We start from the raw sequence: 20,210 nt of genomic DNA, 5'->3' as shown, positions 1-20,210 counted from the left end.
CAATGTCTTTAGCAAATAAAAAAGGCTATAAACTATAACTTTGACGGACATATATATATCAGACATTTTTGTGGGATGACGGCACATGAGGGGTGAAAATTTCTGAAATCCCTGACTTGATAAAAGGCAGATGTCTTGATGGAAATCCATGACGACTGATATCTTTTCCAGAGTTTTGTCACAAGCAAGAAAGTCCCTCCAAAATCTATTCGATTTGCAGTTAAAGAGCAGCTTCAAAGCTCCTCAATGGTAAGCAAGGACAGAAACTGCACCAAAAGGTAATAGATCATCTATTATAGGGTTAATATAATTAGAATGGATTGAGGTAAGCCAAGGTTAAACCTTAATCATGAACAATTTCTAAAGAAGTTATTTCACAAATCTCAGGCAAAGGTCTATGCGCCCTTGAACAACCAGGAGATGTATGGCACTCTACAGCACAAATCTAACAATTTATGTTACGCTGTGATAAAGACTTTTCACTTCATATAAAACTGCGTAACAAAACTTGCAAATATACTTAATGAAAATGGCACAACACGTACGACAGTAATAGCTATAGAGAGACACATATAAAATAATGCCTGTGATCTTACTTAAAAAAAAAAACATTCTCGCTCCCTGGCTTTGATGTGCACCAATTATCTTACCAGAATACATATACAAAAGAAATTCTATGCATGAGAGATTTTCACACATCTGGCCATAATCATGCTCGTGACAAAATCCTGCATTAAAAACAAATGTGGCGTGCCAGGCTACATTTTTATAAGACTTTTCAGGGAACCATAGATGAAAAAAAAGCAAAACGAATACAAAATCCAAAACACGTTCTTTGATCCATTTGAACGGGGAAAAAAGAAATCTGATCTCTCCGTCGATGCATTCCGTCTCTCTCTGCACGGAGAAGGAATGAGGTCAGGCGGAGGAGGCCCTCCAAGGCACCCATACACTGCTCCACCTTTGTGGAGCAAAGACCTATGGGTAATTCTACGGCTATCTTAGCACAGTATGTGTTTGAACAGCTGCACAGGGGAAGAAATTCTGAACACATGCATCCATGCACGCAGGCATGTACCAAGCACAGAAGCATGAACCAACACACATGAACCTACACAGATGGACACACACACAGTTCATTCATTGACTTGGGCATCGAATTTATGCGCCGTTTCCTGGACGTAAGACGCTCCTCAGCCACAGACACAGCAGCCCTGGTTTCCACTCTGCTATCTGATGTCTGGCCAAAGCCAGCTTTGTGACGGATTGTGTGCTAAAACGCCTTTATGATCAAAACCTCTGCGGGGCTGAGGAATTTGAATTTTTGTGTGGAAAGAAAGAGTGAGGGGGAGTGCACTTAACTCTGTGTAGGTATTTCTGTGTGTGTGTGTATGTGTGTGCAAACGTCTGCTCAGCAGACGGCTACTCTGAGTGCTGAACCTCTACAGGTGGTGAACACACCTTGGCACAGGATCCCACTGTAAAACATTGACTGAGGGGGAGGCAAAGCAAGTAAGTCTGTGAATGTCTGAAAGAGTGTGTGCTTGTGTGTGTTCCTGTCTGTGTGCAGAAAGGACAACTGGCATGAAGCCCAAACCTTACCTGACATTCTGACTTTCAATGCCTCCTCGAGAACCATTGGGGCTTGGACTACAGGCGCAAAACAAAGAAAAGATGAAGACAGTAAATAAATCAGTTACAGACACTCAATACTCTGCTTTTATACCCCGTTTTTATGTACTGTCTAATGGATTCACTATTACAGGTTCCTGGCTCAAGCGTGCTGTAGGACTCACTTTAGGACTAGATGCAGATTGGCGGAGAGGCGTGGGTCTGTGAACTGCGTGGTTCGATTGTTGTGGTCGACAAAGTAAACCCTCCCGGTTGCGGTGTTCCGTATCTCCCATCCAGGAGGGAGGGGACCCAGTTCCTCACAGTTCACATTACTCAGATCTCTGAAATGCGACACAAGAGCACATAATAAAGCATAAAGTGCACAAGAATTTAAGAAAAATAGAGGCAACTCAGGGTGGGACAGAGGGAAAAGACAAAGCACACACACATTAAAATTCTAGGTATAAAACATACCAGAGCACTGACTAACTGGACTCAGGCGGACAGCAAGATTCCGAGATGTCTGAGAAATCACTTTTATTCTATTTTTCTTCTTCCTCCCATCTAAATTATTTACTGCTGCCCTGCAACCCCTTTCAGCTGGACTCCATGGAGACAAAAAGCTTCAGAAATTACAGCAGGCTTGCTACGCTGGCGCTGACTTTTCTGTTTTGCAGGGTTAAAGCCAAAGGGACCGGAGCCTCACGAGCAATGAGAGCTTGGCAGCTCAGCCATCTTGCTAATGTTGGAGCTGTCTGAAGAGCACTCAGTAAGGTGTGGCGTGACCAATAGCCTCCTATCAAGAGCAATAAAAGATAGAATGCAAGAGAGCAGTGGCCAGGTATTAGAATATCAGTCATGTTTTATTGATAGCGTCTGGAGTGCACTGGAGCCTGTTTTTGCAAATGCACATGCAGATCTGTGTGCGTGTGCATTTCTCTTGGAATATGGTAATCAACTGGAAACACATGCCTGAGTGAGTATTGCCCAAAAGCCTCTGGTATGGCTGATTGAGACCTGAGTGCTTTTGGCCATGTGTCCCAGAGTGAGGACTGAATCGCTCTCAGAACGCGGAGACATGGGTCCTCGCAGCATGTCAGATTTGTTATCGGCTGCAGGTTTACAGCAAATGACAAGGGGAGCAGGACTAAGAGACTATAATGACACAACCTATGGGTAATGTCAGTTATGTCGCTGTTGGTTGGTAAATTCACAATGATTAAAGCATCTGTGGCAATCCCAATGTTTTATATATTTTACAGTATATATTGTGGTGAGTGAAGTGATAATGGAGAATGTCAGGAGGTCACAGATCCCATGGGGGACGTACCTGGGTACTCTGGGGTCATGCCACGTGCTGACACCTGTCTGAGTGTGGAGGAAGTACACTTGGCCTTGCTGCGTGGTCCTCTGCTCTGTAAGGAGACAAGAAAAGGGGGTTAATCAGTGATAGATTTGGAGATTTTGGTGAACTGATGGTGTAAATAAAATTAAAAAGAAAAAAACGGACGCATTTTGCTTCAACCTTGGCGTAGAATGTACGTCAAAGTTATGCATATAAAATATATGGAAATGAAACTGACTTTGATTCATGTGCCAAATGTATACAGATTGTGCTTATAGTCTGTCTGCGTAAGAGAGAGATCATACAGATGGAGATAAAAGGACTGCTTGAGTCAGTGGAGATCCCAAAGGCAGCCAGGAAGAGGCGGGGGAGAGGGGTGAGAGACAGGGTGACGAACATTGGAGAGGAAAGGAGAGGAGAGATGGGGTTGTCTGACTTTTGAGTTGGTGAGCTCATTCATCACAGCCTGACAAGAGATATTTCCATGGAGCTGCCTGCCAGAGTACTCTTCTCTGGCATCCCTCTAAACCCACCACCCTGCTTTAACATGCATGTACACATAACCTTCTAAACCCACATCCACCCCGTGAGCGCGCGCTATACGTTCGAAACACGGGGTGACGCCTCTTGGCTAATGTGTGCTCACATGAGAAGAATCAGAGCTGATCACAGGTTTTATAGGAGCTGCCCGAGAATTAAGAAGTAAGGACAGAGATAGAAAGAGCATGAGAGAGATAGAGAGACAAGCATAGAGAGGCGAGGAGCCTCCTAATCTGAAGGACTGAGGGCAAGGCTGTGATACGCTTCTGTGGCTCTGGCTCCAAAATCCTGCAGAAGATTTTACTGTGAGGATAAACAAGACTCCCCAGGGCTGTGTGGGGGATCGCAGCTTGTGTGTGTGTGTGTGTGTATGTGTTTGCTTTTACATGAATGCGTCTGATTGTTTGACTGCGTGCAGAAAGGAGAAGGGGGAGGGTGGGGGGGAATGAATGGCTGCCGCCAGCCTTTAACAGCTAGATCAATTCAATTAGATTGTCTAAAATGGAGCCAGTATTTCAGGCTCCTTGTGTGGAGCTGCAGCATCATCAGAGAGGCGCTGGACTGAATGAGGACACAGATTAGCTGGGTTACTGAGCCCAGTGTTGAGCCGGGAGGAGGGCGGAGGCGAAGCAATTAACACAACAGCATTACAGTGATGACACGATTCTTAGTGGAAGGTAGAGATGGCTTTCATAGGGGATAAAAAACCCAGCATACTTGTGTAATTAGAATATTGAATATTTATTTGTCTCAAGATTAGAGTGTAAACATGCAGTATTATTAGTATAGTGGTGACATACCTACACAGCTCTATCAGATGAGCAGATGAATGGATGTTTTTAACACTATTAACTACATATAAGTGTATATTATTACAATATTTTTTATATAATTAAACTGTCAGTGTTAAGGTTGGTTTGGTCAAGTACTACTAGTGGCAGAAGATGTTTCAACCATTTCTCCATTACTTTTAGCCAAAACACCATTCAGGTTCTGACATAACCGATGGCCCAGGGCCAGTAAAAGTTTATGCAAGTTGATTGGCCACAGGCCAGTGACTGCCAATCAGAGTCATGGGTATACAGTTTAGGACAAGGGGAAGGACGTTTCTCTTCATTTGATAACGTTAAAAGTAAAGTTAGGCTTTGCTGTCGGCTTCCCAACTCATTTAAAAAAGATGAGAGGAAGAGAGAGAGAGCATGAGCAAGCGAAATAGAGAGAGAGAGCAGTGGCGGTTGAGTGAGGAAAGGGAGTGGCGGTAGCGAGAACAAAGCCAGTGAATGAGAGAAATAAAACGTTATTTTCTGATTGTTTCACGGCGGTTACATTCTAAAGCAGAAATAAATAACCATCAAACACTCAACAGGTGATTTACTGTGAGAGACAGACGCTCTTAGTTTCTGTTTCATTTTCCTCTTCTGCATTTCTCCTTTTCATTCATTCATTACTGTTCAAATCCATGTCTGTAGTGGACAGGTGGCTCACAGAAGCAGACAGAAGGAGCTTGGAGTGAACACGCGCACACAATCAAATGCCATTATGTTCTTTCTCTCACTGTTCTATCTTAACGAGTACGTTTCTGCAGATCTCTCAGCGTTGTCTCAAAGAGTCTATTATTAAGGTCATCCATACTCGCTGAAATGATATCATAAATTCTGTTCTCTTCCCCCTAAATATTACATACTCTCTGGCTTTACACAAAATATGGAGAAACCTACATTTATACACCATTCATTTACTGATCCAATATGTGCCTCATTTTATATTTTGCATATTTGTGTAATATATCAACATTACATATCCATAACTAAAGGAAATCAAATCTAAAGGGAACGTCACTGTTGTACGCATTTGGTATACAAAGAATAAATCACCAAAATTATGGAAAAAAGTTAGTTTCATTTTTTTGGCTGCCAGGCCAGTGAAAATATACAAGGGGCCAGTAAAACCAGATCTACTGGCCAAGTGGGCCAGTGGGGAAAAATGTTATGTTGGACACTTATCCATTTATCCAGTCCTTCTAGCTGTATGTTTATCCATTTATCCATTATCCATCCATTTATACTTCTAGCTCATTTCTCTGCTAGCTTGATGACTAGTTTTCGGGCACCCTCAGTTGCAACATGTGGTATTCAGGTGTTACAGTTGACTCAATATATGGATATATATACACTGTATATATTTTTTAAAATATATATTTTTTAATCAAATTAGTTGAGCCACTCCACAATCTTTCCAAGTACCCTCTGGGGTACTGGAACCCCTGGTTGGGAATCACTGGTATGGTATTTCTTCAATGTGTTTTCAGTGAATTTGGGGGAACTAAGGATAATGTTGATCTGAACTTGAAGTCCCCTCTCAATTCCTTTCCATCATTAGTTCCACTAGGTGTTTTTAGATCTGTAAAAAAAACTGAGGGGAAATGCACAGCTATTCTAGTGAGGTGCTGGATTGCAGGTTTTCAGATCTGCTCATATTTGGCAATTTATATCATGATACAGAACATCACATACAAAACACAATCCTTGTTGTAATCATTTTAATGCTGGCTGAGCATAAGGCTCATCAGGTTTATATTTTCTTAGCAACCAGGCAACCTGCAAAATGTATGTAGATGTATTAGTCTTTCACTGGTACTGGCTTCCTACTAACCATATCCCTCAGGGAGGTCTGGGGGTGTGTGCAGGTGGGTTCTGCTCATGTAGTTGCGGTGTCTCTGGGAGCGGACGCGTCTCTCTTGGGCACGCTGGTCACCGTCACTTGGCGGCAATGCTGTGGTGGGCGTGGCCCCGTTCGTGCTGATAGGCGTGTTCTCATCCACAATGCAGCTGAGAGGCCGGCCGGGGCTGGAGTACTCTGATGCAGGTCTGAGAGGGGCAGACGGGTGGAAGGAAGTGTTAAAAAGGAGGATGATGGGGAATACAACAACAACCACAGAGAAGAAAAAAGAAAAGGAGCATCTCTACAAATACAAACAGCAGCAAATCTATACGTAGCATTTAGGAAGTCTTTATGTGCTAACTTAGAAAGTCATTCAAGCCAGCACCGACCAAAAAACAAAAAGTACTGAGCAATAAGAGCTGCCTGAGGTCAACTTTGGCAAGAACTGGGTGATGAAGAGCAAGGTAGTGAATAAAGACAGTAAAAAAGGAACATAAGTACAAAAGACAGAGGCAGAGCGGGGAAGAGACGCCCTTATTTCCGCTCGTCAACTCCATGACTTCCCTGGCTCTTCCACGTCATTTAACACCACTGTCTGGAGCAGTCTGTCTGACACCTTTTTTTGAGGAGCCCACTCAAATCTTGGACACAGCTCCCCCGTTTGGGATCACTGAGGTCAGAGATGAGGTCTTCCATAGGCCTGCTGCTGTTTGATTTAAGAGGTCTGGGTTTGAGTTTCTGTGGGCTGTACAGTGTACTCACCTGGTAGGCCTCTCCCACTGTGTGGTGCGTGTGATGTGGTTCAAGTACTGGATTCGTCCAGACGCGGTCCTCCTCTCCTCCCAGCTGGCAGCAGAAACATACACACACACAGCAGTGAGCGGACATGGTTAAGTAGCCACAGAACCATCGAGTAGTGTTCTGTCTCGCTCCTCTGTCTCACCACATGCAAATATCATATTCGGTCTATCTTTACCCCCGTACTTCAAGGCAGCATTTATTGTTTTGGATTTGCAAGAGCCTCCAAAAAAAGCTCCTTCTGAGATGATAAGAGATTTCCCCCAACTGACTCACCCATCTGGAAGATCATTGTCAAACAGCCGACTGCAGTCCACCACAGGGCCTCCTGTGCCTATCCGGTCCCTAGACTGCAGGCTCACTGCAGCAACACATGGCAGACAGATGCACACACACCAGGATTACTAGACAGCAGATTACAGTGCAGACACAGATAGTTTATCGGAGCACAAAATGGAGCTATATATCTTTATGAGTAACAGGAATAGGGTTAAATTTTATCAGTGGTATACTGGAGGGTCTGGTTAAAGGAAGCGTGTGTTGCATTTTCCTTTACTTCTTCATTTTTTCCTCCTGCAGGGATGGACTGGTATTATGAAATCTAATACTGAATTTTACATGAAGACGGTGATAAATGTCACAACAATAATGGGTAATTCTTGTCTGCCAAGAATTAAAAATAGTTCACATTTATGTACTGATAATGACATTAAGGAATATCCTCAAGAGTATTGTGACTTGACAGAATATGGAAGGTTATTACAAGCTCCGATTATTACAAGAACTGTAAAAACAACCAAAAAAGGATGACTAGATATTTTAATGGAAATTGTTAGGATGACTCAAACTAATGGTTGCTTGTTGCCTTTTTTGTAAATGCTGTCCATCTACACTGCCACACAAGTGGTTATTATACCACAATAAATGAAGGACAACACACGGTACAGTACATCTGACCTGATGGTGAAGAATAAGGAGCGGAATACACTCCTGTAGGACTGTTTCAGGTATTTGATCTTCATGTAAGTGCCATTTAATTTCTAATTAAAGTGAATCTCGTTGTGCTACCAAATACCTCCATGTTTGTCAATGTGTACTCACCCACTATCTGGCCTCTGACTGTGTCACTGTCATTGGGACTCAGCTTGTTCAAGTCTAGTCTCTGGTCTACTTAGGAGGAGACAGAAAGAAGAAGTGGAGAGAGCGCAGGAGCAAAGGCAGAGACAAAACAAAGAGAGAGAACAACATGAGACAAACAGGAAATGAGAACAGAGATGAAAGAAGGAGTAGAAAAGAGAGAAGACAAGAGAGAAAAGGAGAAGAGAGGATTCATCAGTTTCAACGAGATGCATGTAAACTAGCGTGTGCTGCGATGCATTTTTTTTCCTCCTTGGACAAGTCCCACTGCTCTGTATCATTTACATCACTCAGAGTCAATCCCTCTCTCGGTCATTATCTGTCTCTCATTCTTCTGTCTGTAGACCACATATTGGCTGTGCCCCGAAACAGATGGTCTGGTCTGTGGAACAGCCACGGGCTGTAAAAATCTCACTGAGCATCGGTACAGAGCAGGCTTCAGTTCAAATGCAGAGGTCAAACATTTGACAAATTTCAGTACAAAGCCTGCACTATCCCGCTCAGTCTTAGCATGGACATGAACTTCTGCCAAAGTCTGGAAACTCTTTGTCTGAAGTTCTTAAAGTCTGCGGAATTTGAGAGTGAGGGAGAAGGAGAGAGATCAGGCGGAAAGAAAAAAAAAATGTCCAAGTTGCCTGCAGACATGAGAAATGCCACTATCTGCTCTCTGTTGTCTGGGTGTCATGCAGATCAGCTCAGGATGTCTGTCTAGACTAAACAGGGACCAAAACAGGCGATGGTCAAACCGTTACAAGGCTGGCCGGAGGTCAGCAGCCGCAGAGAAAACAGAAAACACACACAGACAGTAAAAATGTATGCAGAAGAATGCTCTCACACTTTGAGATGCATGAAAGTACATACATTTAAATACTTATGAGTGCGAGACATGCGCACAAACACAAGAAACACAGACACTGCAATTATGTATAAATGTTACAGTCAACCCAAGACACTCTGCAATTATAGACAAATGTTGTAGCCAACCCCAGTGCCCTCTCTAAGGCCTGCGGAGCGGACAAAACAGCAACTGCTGGTAAATGCACACAAAAAACAAAAGAATGACAAATACACACGGGGAGAGAGACCACAACAGAGGGAGCAGAACAAATCTACGCTTACACATAAATAGCTGTACAATTATGCATGTCTGCGTGAAATGACCGGTTGTCTAGATCAGCAGACGGAGATAGAGGGAGGTTAGTCACAATGGCATTTTGTGTGTGTGTGTGTGTGTGTACGTGTGTGTGTGTGTGTGCGCGCGTGCACATGCCAGTGTATGAGGGAGACTGAAGGGGAAACTAAGGGGTGAGGAGGAGGCCAGGAGAGAGAGGAAATGCAGAGGCAAACCACTCGCAGCTGTGGCACAAGGTTCAGGTTTCCTGTGTCGCTCCAGGAAAACAACAGTGTCAGGGGCTTCTAGGAAAAGCAGTGGGATTCTTTCCCTTTTCTGACGAAAAGGCCGCAGGCACAATGAGCAGGTACCAGCTCACCCCACACAGGAAAAAAAAAAAAAAAAAAAAAATCACTCCAAGCTGCTACAATTGTCTGTCACTGCTTTTACTAGGAACCATTTACTAAAGCCTCCGTCTCATTTATCCAGTTAGCTTCTGACATGAGACATTTTTACTGTAATTACAGGGTGATGTTGATTGACTCTTCCTGCTCTGGCAGGGGCAGAATGTTGACCCCTCTCACACCCTGGTCTGGCCTCTGTCAGACCTAGTGAAAGAGACAGGACACTAAAAGGAGCTACTCTATGTTCTGTCACTTAGCTCTGACAGCAGCACTGTGTCATTACCTTCTGGTTCTTATCACACTACAGGTATAAGACTGCTGTAATGATTGCATTAGGGCTGTGGCAATCCGATAATTCTCTCATAACGATTGACATCCCATGAATAATTGTCATTTTCCTCTCCAGTAGAGAATAACAAGCTGACTCAACAAAATGATATAAAAAAACTCACAAAAGTAAACAAGTCAGTAGAACAAAATTAATTTAACTCTTAATTGGTTTAGGAGCTTGTGGCTGGAACGCAAAAAGTTCCATCTGTTCATGATGACAATGAACGATCAAATATTGATGACAAGAAGCTGTCAATATCCATTTTTTTACTTTCTTATATTGCATGAAAATTTAGGTAATAAAGCAGCCAATCCCGTGTTTCGTGCTAAGCATAGGGCACAGTTTTTATCACAACATCTCTCTGAATGCATGTGAGCAATCACGCTATGTCAGCCCACCACATTTTAACGTTTTAATAACCAATATTTTACCCTTTTGGATATTCCCACACTATTGGGAAAAATATAAGAATCCAAAAGGGAGTAATATCTTAGGATGCAAACTTTGACCAATTTGCTAAAATGTATTTGTATTTAGGCTCCTTCCAATAGTGTCTAGAACTAGATTTCAAAACATAATAATTAGAAATAAGGAAAATATTATTGCACACAAAAAAAGTCAAGTAACGTTGACACTTACAGCCGGTGTCTTTAAGGCGGTTGATAGCGTTGGACAAAAGGCGGACACAGCCCAGGAAACCAGCCCCTTGCTTCTTGTGAATCTTCTTGTGATTCCACACACTAATAGTGATGGAATCTGATTTTCCAATGTATCTGAGGGGAAAAAATAAGAAGGAGACATAATTAATATTCAATAATGATAGGTTCCCTCATAGACAGCAGGAGAATCATTGTGAGACATGTTTTAATGAACTCAGTATCGCAGAAACTTAACTGCAGAACAGATAGAAGTCTGCTGTGAAACATAATATTATCAGAGAAGTAAGGATAATGTCAACATGTAACAGCTAATGTGTTGACGTGAGATTTTATGAGTCTCACTCAGGATGTCACTGCAGGGGAGACGCACATCTGCCATAGAGGCTACCACTAAGTCTCCTTGTCAAGACAGCACTGGGACAAGGCGGCAGAAGAGGAAACAAAAGAGGAAGAGGAAGAGGAAGTGAGGTGGCTGAGAGGGATTTTCCATCCAGCGTACGTGAATGTGTGAATCCGACCAGAGTATCTGAGTATGAGACGTGATTGTTTTCAATGTTCACGGCAGCCCATCTGAGATTTGAGGGGGGAAGGAGACAAAGGCCTGAGGGAAGAGAGAAACAGTGTGGAGACGACATCAAATTTTAGTTACGGCGACCGGATGAGTAGAAGAACTGCAACTATGAAAATACTTTGTCTGACAGGCGCTTGGAAACAATGTCACATTGTAGTCTGTGGAAAAAGTGTCTACATTTGTCCTACTAAATGTCTTTTTAAATTAGGCTATGACCAAGCTTTCAGCTCTCGAGCCCCTTTTGGTTTAGACGGTGTTTACTGATACAACATTAAAAAAAACAAAAACAAAACAAAGGTAAAAACTAAATCTGACTAGTTTGAATAAACCAGCTTGACTGAAGATGTAATTGGGTTTAAACAGTCAGTCATAATGTAAGATGTGGAGAGTTGTAATATTAGAGGCTTGTTTGCATCTTAGTAAACTATTTTGAAGCAGTTAATGTGACATTCAGAAATAATACTGTAAACATACAACATGTGACATACTGCATGTGTAAAATCACTTTGATTGCTACCTTCACCGACTCCTCTAGTTTTAAACCCATAATCGTTAAGATGTTCATGAAATCACTCTATCTTTGATACTACTTATGATCATTATTTTTCAGCAAAATCCATTCAATGTACTACATTCAGTAATTAAATCTCTATATAGTATTTTTATTGTAAGTGTCGGAGTCCAGCAGTCCCATGCTAGATTCACATTGCCTTCATAGACATGAGGTTAGTGCCGACATCAATCTTTCATTTTTGGCATTTTGTTGTATTTCTGACAAATTAGCTGCTCAATGAGTGTTTTAACTTGCTAATATCAGCAGTAACCACAACTGAAATCTGAAGAATTATAACTGTGATTGAAGAAGTTGTGAATAAATTACATAGTAGTAGGTAGGGGTGGAAATCTTTGGGAATCTCACGATTCGCTTCAATTCTGATTCTTTGGTGTTCGATTTAATTGAGAATTGATTCTTGACTCAATGAATAGGAAAGGGGGGCCTATTTGCAGTCTCTTGCTCCAGTATACTGTTTGCTGAATCATTCACTAGTGTACTTAGTCCACTGAAATACAATATGAAACAGAACTGGCAGATAAGATAAACGGTCCACAGCCTTTTTATTTTAAAAAGTTAACTACATTAATGAATGAATGACACTGTCCTGACTGTATGAGAATATCAAAATGAGGGGGAGTGCTCCACCGTGTTATTAATGTCATCTCTCCAGCAGTGGAGAGCAGCCTCTCTGCTGCAGCGTTAGCTCCAGGGAAAACCATTGCTGTCCAACACGCTGAGTGGGCGCTGGATTTTTGAGGTGAAACAGACTGAGCACCGAGTTATTTTCTTCACCTCAGAGTTGGTTTAAGTTGTTTAATGCTGCAGTGTGTGTCGGTCAGCTGGTCTCATCTGTTACTGCTGGAGTTCGCTGCTCTGCTCCACTAACGTTAGTCTCTGAGTGACGGCATGAAAGTTCACAATGTACTCCATGTTCATCTTGTAAAGGTAATTATTTACTCATTAAATCTAAATAAGCCTGCAGCCACTGCCTTTTGTGAGGATGAACTCTAGCGTGTGTGTGATGTAGACTGTCTAGGTGTTGCGCTGTCCTCGCAGTTGAGTTTCGCCTTTTCGTTCCGTCGACATCATGTTATTAACGAACATTTAGAAAATCGATTTTTGACATTTGTGAATTGGTACAGAATCAAAGGGATGCATCTTAGAATCAATTCCCCTGAACCCCCCAGCAGTAGGCATGAAGCATCGTGAGATATGATTTCACTAATATGGAGAGAACAACATCACATAGTAAGAGGTATCATTCAATCTATGTTCAAAGATTGAAAGATAACAAAAACAACAACGTGAAAATTTCTTTGGCCCTTGTGCCAGTAAAGGACTTTATCATCAGGTAATTATATCGTACAGACACAGTAAAAGATGTTTTGGGAATGAGAGATCTGTATTTTTCTCCCTCAGTGCATTAGTACTCCTCTCCTCTCTCCTCTGCATATGTCAGACGAGACCAGGGTGTGATAAAAAATTGCACCATGTGAACCTGTTGTGGCACATCAGCTCGGGTGGGCTCCCTCCTTCAGCTTCAAACTAATCATCTGTACAATTCGCAGTACTACATCCCAGTGTAATTATCATGCTGCTTACCAAAAAGGATATGAAACAATGGGGCTGTGAGTAAGACGTCTGGACATTTTGAGTCAATGCCAAATGCCTGTCTGGGGTGCGATGTGAGAGAGCTGCTATGTCAGACAGACGTGACGGGAGGGAAGTATTATAACCAAACCCCAGTCATCTGGATCACCCTCCATGTAATAAAATTCATTAGTCTGGCTAAGATTTTTAATACCAGTCATAGCCAATAACACACATACCGCCCAAGAGACAATGGGAAAATTGCAATAAAGAAAGGAGAAAGCAGCAGATTTAAAGAGTCAGATGTGCTTTCTAAATACATCCTTTTATTTGGCAGACTGTATTCATACAAGAGGCATCTTTGGAACTGTGTTTAGTTGCTTTTTCCTGCATCAAATTACTGCCAAGAACAAATGGTCAAAGTGAAAGAAAAGCCTTACATTACAGCAACACTAAGTCACAATTTGAGATACAAATGTAATAGAATGGTAGGCCCACTACTATTCAAAATGCAGAAATAGAACCTGCAATTGCTCTGAAATTGATTGATTGAAGATATTTCAATACATGAACTAAATCTGTTTTCTGATGCCATTAAAAACAAAAAAAACCCAAGAAAGATTAAAATAAACTGTAATCACCGATGTGAAAAGGCTAAGTGATCACATTCATTCAATGAAAGCAGTTCAAAATGATCAGTACAGTTGGACGACGTATTGACATTTCACATTTATTTATCACCATCGTGGATATTTGTAAACATTTTGAAGTGATATTAGTGACACTTAGTTTTCCTGTCGCCCTAATTATACAACATAGTAACAGCGGTACTCAGGGTCTTATAAAGCCATTGATGACGGTGCTGTTTAACTGAGTGCTTCCACAGAAATTCAGCTTGGATGTGAGTCTAGACTGGGCACTTAACATCGCACATGTGTTTTTAAATTAGGATTCCTAATTAACCGAATGTGACTGAGTGTGCACTAACAGGAGGCTCTGAAAATGCTCGAAAACACTTCATGACACTCGATATAAAGATTAAGGTCCTCTAAAAAAAACATTACATAATTAATAATTACTCTGCCCTTGTCCTCTACAAACAGGAGTGGTTGTTATGCTAATGTTTCCTTAACGTCAGCCTTGTAGTTCCTAGTGATTATCTCTTTTACAAACTTGGTGCAGGCAGAAGGAGCATGAGAGGTAAGCAGCCAGACAGACGGTGCCTGCTATCCTTGGCATGCCGGCCACATCCTGCAACAATGCTGAAGGGTCACAGTTCACGGGCCAGTTTGCTGGCTGAGGCTGACCAATGAGGCCCTTGACACACACGCTTAGGCACACTTACACAGGATTTCTACACCCTCACATGAGCACATACAACAGATGGAAAAAAAGAGTCACTGCCAACAGCTTTAATGCACTCGGCTGTATTTGGAACACCAGGTGTTGCAGGCCCTATTTTAATAAGTGTGAGCCAGCCAGACAGCTAGCTAGGCTGCTCTCTGTCAATTAAAACCTCTCTCCTCCAACACACCACCTGGGAGTCCTGCTGGCCGTGACAATTAACACTGACAGACAGTAAAAGGGGTATAGTGATGTTAAACTTATATCTGGCACAGAAACACAAGTAATTGTCACAAACTCCAGTCAGCTACGTCTGCAGGTTCTCCAGACAAATTGAGCAACGAGTCTGTCATCTCTTCTCCATCATTCCAATTGTACTCTTCAAGGTGTGCAATACGTGCGCGTGACTTTTTTCCCTCTTGTCAAATGTGACATAAACAGCTAATTTAACAGCCATGTACAGAGAGGGTCCTGTATCCCGAGCAACCAAACAAACGGAGACATGTGCTTCCTCTTGCTGTTGGCTACGCATGACAGTTGGATAAACACCGGGCGAATACTGGAAACTTTCACTCTCACATTTTCACTCACGCGCTCTGTCTCTGCTTTTTTCCAGGTTACTTTCACAGGACAAACCATCTTTGGGAAAGGCAATCAGGGTACAACAAGACATGCACGTGTTTCAGTCAATGGAAGAAAATACTATTGGAGACGCCTCCTCCTTTTCTGTGCTTTAAATACTGTTCCGAGAGACATTTTTAGACTGTTTGCTGGCACTAAAGGGGTTGTGTCATTACAGTGTATATAGATAAGTGAGACGCCAGATGCAAGGGCTGTTTACATCTGTTACTGTTCAAGTCTTGTTAATGGCCAAGTCTGACACTTCTCAGTGTTCTCATTTATCAAGGTTAAATAAAGAAAGACATAAAAATTGTGAGACATTGTAATAGCCCAAACAGGGCCTCAAACTGCTGTTTGTAATCAGATTAAATCCTTAGGTATGTGAAGGTGGGAGGTCTTCAAATAAACCACGAAAAAATGTGATTTTTTTTTGTCTTTGAAAACAGATGTTGAAAACGTGTCATGAAAATGCTCTGGTACTCACAGGTCATAGTGTTGATTCCACTTGGGGTCAAGTGTATTCCTCACAGTGTCTGTAGAGTGGCATTGCCCTGAACCGTCCACAACTACCTTAGCGAAGGGATCAGGGAGGCCTGCAGGGAGAGAAGAAAACAGAACAACACCACACTCAGCTTCAGCCACATTGACCAGATTAACAGTTTAACAAGACACAAATGACAACACTACACAGCGATGTTAGCTCGCTACTAGGGATATAACGGTTCCTGTATTCATCCAGAACCATTCAGTAAAGGATATTCGGTCCAGTATGCGACTTTTCTTGGTTGGATATGCTCCCTGACCCAAACAATTACTGTCAAAATACTTTAATAATCAAATTACTCTGACGTGCAGAACGATATTTCTTGTGCTTGAGTTCCCTGGAACGTTTTGGCAGTGCACCACTTAGCTGTAGCATGCGGGTAACATGCTCATAGATGTATGCTCACCAGCTTAGCCAAGTTACTCTGGTTACCCTGGTTACCCATGCTCATGTAGTGTCGCTGCTGACGTTATTATTAAAATATGCACCGTTATCTCCATATTTAAATGATTTTGTGTCTCCTTGTCCCCCTCCCCCCTCTGTGACAGTTGGCTTTTCACTCCGCCTTTGAGCGAAGCTGTTCGGAACAACTATAAACACATTTGATTTCCGACGCGGTCGGACAACACGCCGTAAGAACCGGTTCTGAGTGACCATAAATCAGCATAATACAGCTGTCAGCAGGTGTCCTAACTCGCAGGAAGCACAAGGTTTGTTCTCCTTTTCCACTGCAGCACAACTAAACTGTTATAGTAATAGTTTTGGCCAATGAGCCATTGTTGGATGTTTACATTTTTCAAAATAAAGGACCAAAATATTATTTTCTTCCTTTCTTTTTTTTCTGCCGGAAAAAAAACCCAAACCGTGACCCCAAAACCGAGGTACATACCTAACCGTGAATTTTGTGTTCACCCAACACCCCTGCTACATGACAGAAGCTGGTAAATACAACTGACACAGATGCTGTGGTGTCTACAACACCTCCGTTATGGGACCAGTCCAGATTAGTCACAGATTACTCATTATTTACTTCCACAAACTTTGTTTTTTTATGCCAAATGGTGTCCTTTGGTGACAAAAACACAGCTGCATATATTGAAAAAATCAGCAGATTAAAATAATCACTCACCAAACAAATTGCTTGATTTTTATGTGACTAATTGATTAGTCATTTATCAGGACAAAACACCAAATGTTTGCTGGTTGTAACGCATGTGTTGGTTGCAATATTGTGTGAGCCTGCTTGCTTTTCTCTGTTTTATTGGAAGCAGAATACAAAATCAGCTTGGCCTCTGATGATTTGTGATTACACGGTTTTTGTTATTTTAAACATTTATTCACCGAATGATTAATTTCTCCAAAAATTACTTGAGATTAATTAATCATGCAAATCATTAAGGTCTGTAACTGATAGGTGGGACCTGTGTGTGGCATTTTCCTTTCTGCTAGAAAGGTGTTGATGTTGTTGAAGCATGCACAAACACAACATGTGCATAACGACAAAAATGGCCAAGCACCATATGGATTTAGTTCACACACAGTGACTCGTACAGACATTTTTATATATGGTTTCAGCGCTGCTCTCCACCAACTCCCTGACTGAATGTTTGCTCAGCTCCTGAGCGTTGGAATGGCAGGAATGGGCACCACAGAAACCACCTGAGTGAGCAGAGGACCTTTACATGCTCATTCACCATGACAGCCTGACCCAAACACACCAAAACAGTCACAACACTATAAACACCTACCCAAGCAGTTATCAGGACTTTGGAGGAGAAAATGAACAGGCTAGTTCATGCAAAAGGTTGCACAAAAGGGCATTTTATTGACTGTATTTTAGTTTCGCAATTTTAGAGGCTGTATAGATATACCTTGCTTTTTACGTTGCATATTGTGTTGCACATTAATAAAATAGCAATAATATGTGGTAGTGAGTATAATTTTCTTCAAAACTGAAGTTGGAAAATTGTTTTTTAATCTTGGACATAAAGACTTAACTAATGCTGTTTTGCACTCAGCTCTCAGTCAACACTTTTACAAACTACTGTACCATTAAGAGCAAGTGTGACCTGAACTGTGACCATCATCTTTCAGTGTTTCTCATACATAGGCTCAACTTGGGCGGCCCGCCCAAGTAGACAAAGTCCAAATTCAAAACAACAGAGATTTGTCCTGTTGTCTTTGTATTTACTGCTGCATTATCTGGATGTAATGAATGAAGGAGAAATACAGAGGAGGAAACCAATAGCTTGTGTTTCCACAGTAAATCATCTGCTGACTGTTTGATGGTTATTTATTCTTGCTTTTGAACGTAACCTCCGTGAAACAATCAGAAAATAAAATTTTATTTCTCTCATTCACAGGCCATGTTCTCGCTACTGCCGCTCTGTCTCTGTCTCACTCGCTGCTGCTGCTCTCAGCTTGGTCGCGCTCTTTCTCTTTTTATCTCCTCTTTTTTTTAAAACAAATAGGGAAGCTGACAACAAAGCCTAACTTTAATTTTTATGTTTTCCCCTCGTCCTAAATTGAAACTGGAGCAATTCCTTGTTTTGTGAATGAAGTGGTATACAAGTTGAATCAACTGCGCTGTGTGTGTTTGACCAATCAGCGATGGTAATTCCTGCAAACCCTGCCGTCAAAGTTCCTATACTTTAGGAAAATACTACCCCCCCAGCAGGGACTTTTTGGGGGGTAAAACAATCTCCCTGGAACTTAATTTAGACCCTGGTGCCTCCGGTGGAAACGCAGGTCGGGGAACTGAGTTCTTTAAAAGGTTCTTAGTCCCTGGGGAAAGTTCCTGCGGTTGAAACACAGCTACAGCGGGACTTCTTATATGGCTGAACTGTCAGAACATCTAACCAGAGTCTTCAAGTCTCAAGGAGTCAGCACTTACCACAAACCATTCAACACCTTAACATCTCTGCTGGTGCTCTAAAGACAACCCTCCTGAGACTACATCAGTGAAAAAGCAAGGACCCTGAACAAGAGGCTCAATGAACGTCAGAAACAGACATCGGCTGTCTGAACAAACCAAAAGATGTGGGCGAAAGCTCTAAAAATGTTCCCAAAAAGAGGGAGTGTTTTTTAATTTTTTGTATTTTCCTACAAAGAACTCTATAATTTTGTTAATCATAAACCTTTGTTTGATTAGTTTATTGCTGAACCCGCCCGTCACACACCTCACCACCCACCGCCACAAGTAAATTCTCATCCTTTGGGAAACACTGTTTTACATTGTATCCTACGTGGAGCAATTGTCTAAAGGGACAAACTTTATTATAGATACAGTATGCCAGGAATAACACTCGAGTCTTAGTCTGCATTTTTGTGTTTAGAGTGATGGAGCACTATGTAGACAACACTCTTCTACTTCCAAGGACATAGTTAGTAAACAATCCACATCTGTTCAAATGACTAAATAAGTAAGATCCTTGAGTGTTTTTGAAGGCTAGCACGAACCAACAGCAGGCATTTTATCAGACCAAAGTGACCCACATTTCTCCATCTCGAGAGACCTTGACAGTATATGCATTATATACCCACAAAAGGGGAAACCAAACAGAGTTTGAAAAGCAAATATAGGTGTATCATAAACAGCAGTGACTGGCAGATACTTACGGAAGAAGTCCTTCTTCACCAGGTTTTTGGCACAAAGGACTGAAAAAGAGAAAGAGAGAGTCAAGTGTTAATTTAATGTAAACACTAACTCACAAATAGTAAAGCAGGGTTATATGTTTGACATTCTTTTATACGATTTAGTACAAACAAAGGTCATTATAAATCTCTAATTTGCCTGAAACTGCTCATTTACTTACTTATCAGTTTTTTTTTATGTTTTCACTTTAGAAGCATATGTTAGAAAAGTGGCAGGAATGTGCACGGGTAAGCAGCAGGAAATCATTTGTCTAGTTCAGGGTTCTAGTAGCAAAGCACTGTGCTGAGAACAAGTGCATTACAGCCATGAGTCTAACATGGACCCACTTAAATACAGATTACACAAACCATCTTTCCCTCAGTTAGATTGCACTTTATAGCACAACAATTTCCCAACAACTTCTTCTCCCCAGACCAGCCTGCCTGCAGCGGAGAGATTGATCCTGTTGATCAAGACTGAGAGCCATGGAGGCTGTTGCTGAGGTGATGAGGCAGAGACACTTACACCCTCCTCCTCTGTGTGTGTGTGTGTGTGTGTGTGCGTGTGGATGTGTGTGTGTGTGTGTGTGGATGGATGAAGAAGCTCAGTCACCACCTGGGTGTCTGGAGTTACAGTTATAGCCAGTGAGTCAGGCACACGGAAACACAGTTCTGGCTTAGCTTATCATCTGTGATGAAGAAACACAGACACTGTTTGGTCTGAATATCGATGTGGCTATTTTACTGGCTT

The 20,210-nt window shown here is 41.9% G+C and overlaps 1 protein-coding gene across 2 annotated transcripts in view; it reads right to left on the bottom strand.

Moving 5' to 3' along the window:
- smurf2 (SMAD specific E3 ubiquitin protein ligase 2) overlaps positions 1–20,210 on the bottom strand; it is a 52,106-nt gene that overhangs the window by 10,918 nt on the left and 20,978 nt on the right. The window contains exons 3-12 of one of the 2 annotated variants that reach the window (XM_042392306.1): positions 19,445–19,483; positions 15,767–15,875; positions 10,581–10,714; positions 8,060–8,128; positions 7,235–7,319; positions 6,923–7,006; positions 6,152–6,366; positions 2,945–3,029; positions 1,797–1,955; positions 1,603–1,650 (exon numbers count right to left, since the gene is read on the bottom strand). In XM_042392306.1, coding sequence (XP_042248240.1) covers positions 1,603–1,650; positions 1,797–1,955; positions 2,945–3,029; positions 6,152–6,366; positions 6,923–7,006; positions 7,235–7,319; positions 8,060–8,128; positions 10,581–10,714; positions 15,767–15,875; positions 19,445–19,483 — 1,027 coding nt within the window. The remainder of the gene's footprint in view (positions 1–1,602; positions 1,651–1,796; positions 1,956–2,944; positions 3,030–6,151; positions 6,367–6,922; positions 7,007–7,234; positions 7,320–8,059; positions 8,129–10,580; positions 10,715–15,766; positions 15,876–19,444; positions 19,484–20,210) is intronic. The other variant, XM_042392307.1, reaches the window with a different exon arrangement.

This window comes from Thunnus maccoyii, chromosome 18 (genome assembly GCF_910596095.1).
Source record: "Thunnus maccoyii chromosome 18, fThuMac1.1, whole genome shotgun sequence".
NCBI lineage: Eukaryota > Metazoa > Chordata > Actinopteri > Scombriformes > Scombridae > Thunnus > Thunnus maccoyii.
This window is presented reverse-complemented; position numbering and strand designations above follow the sequence as displayed.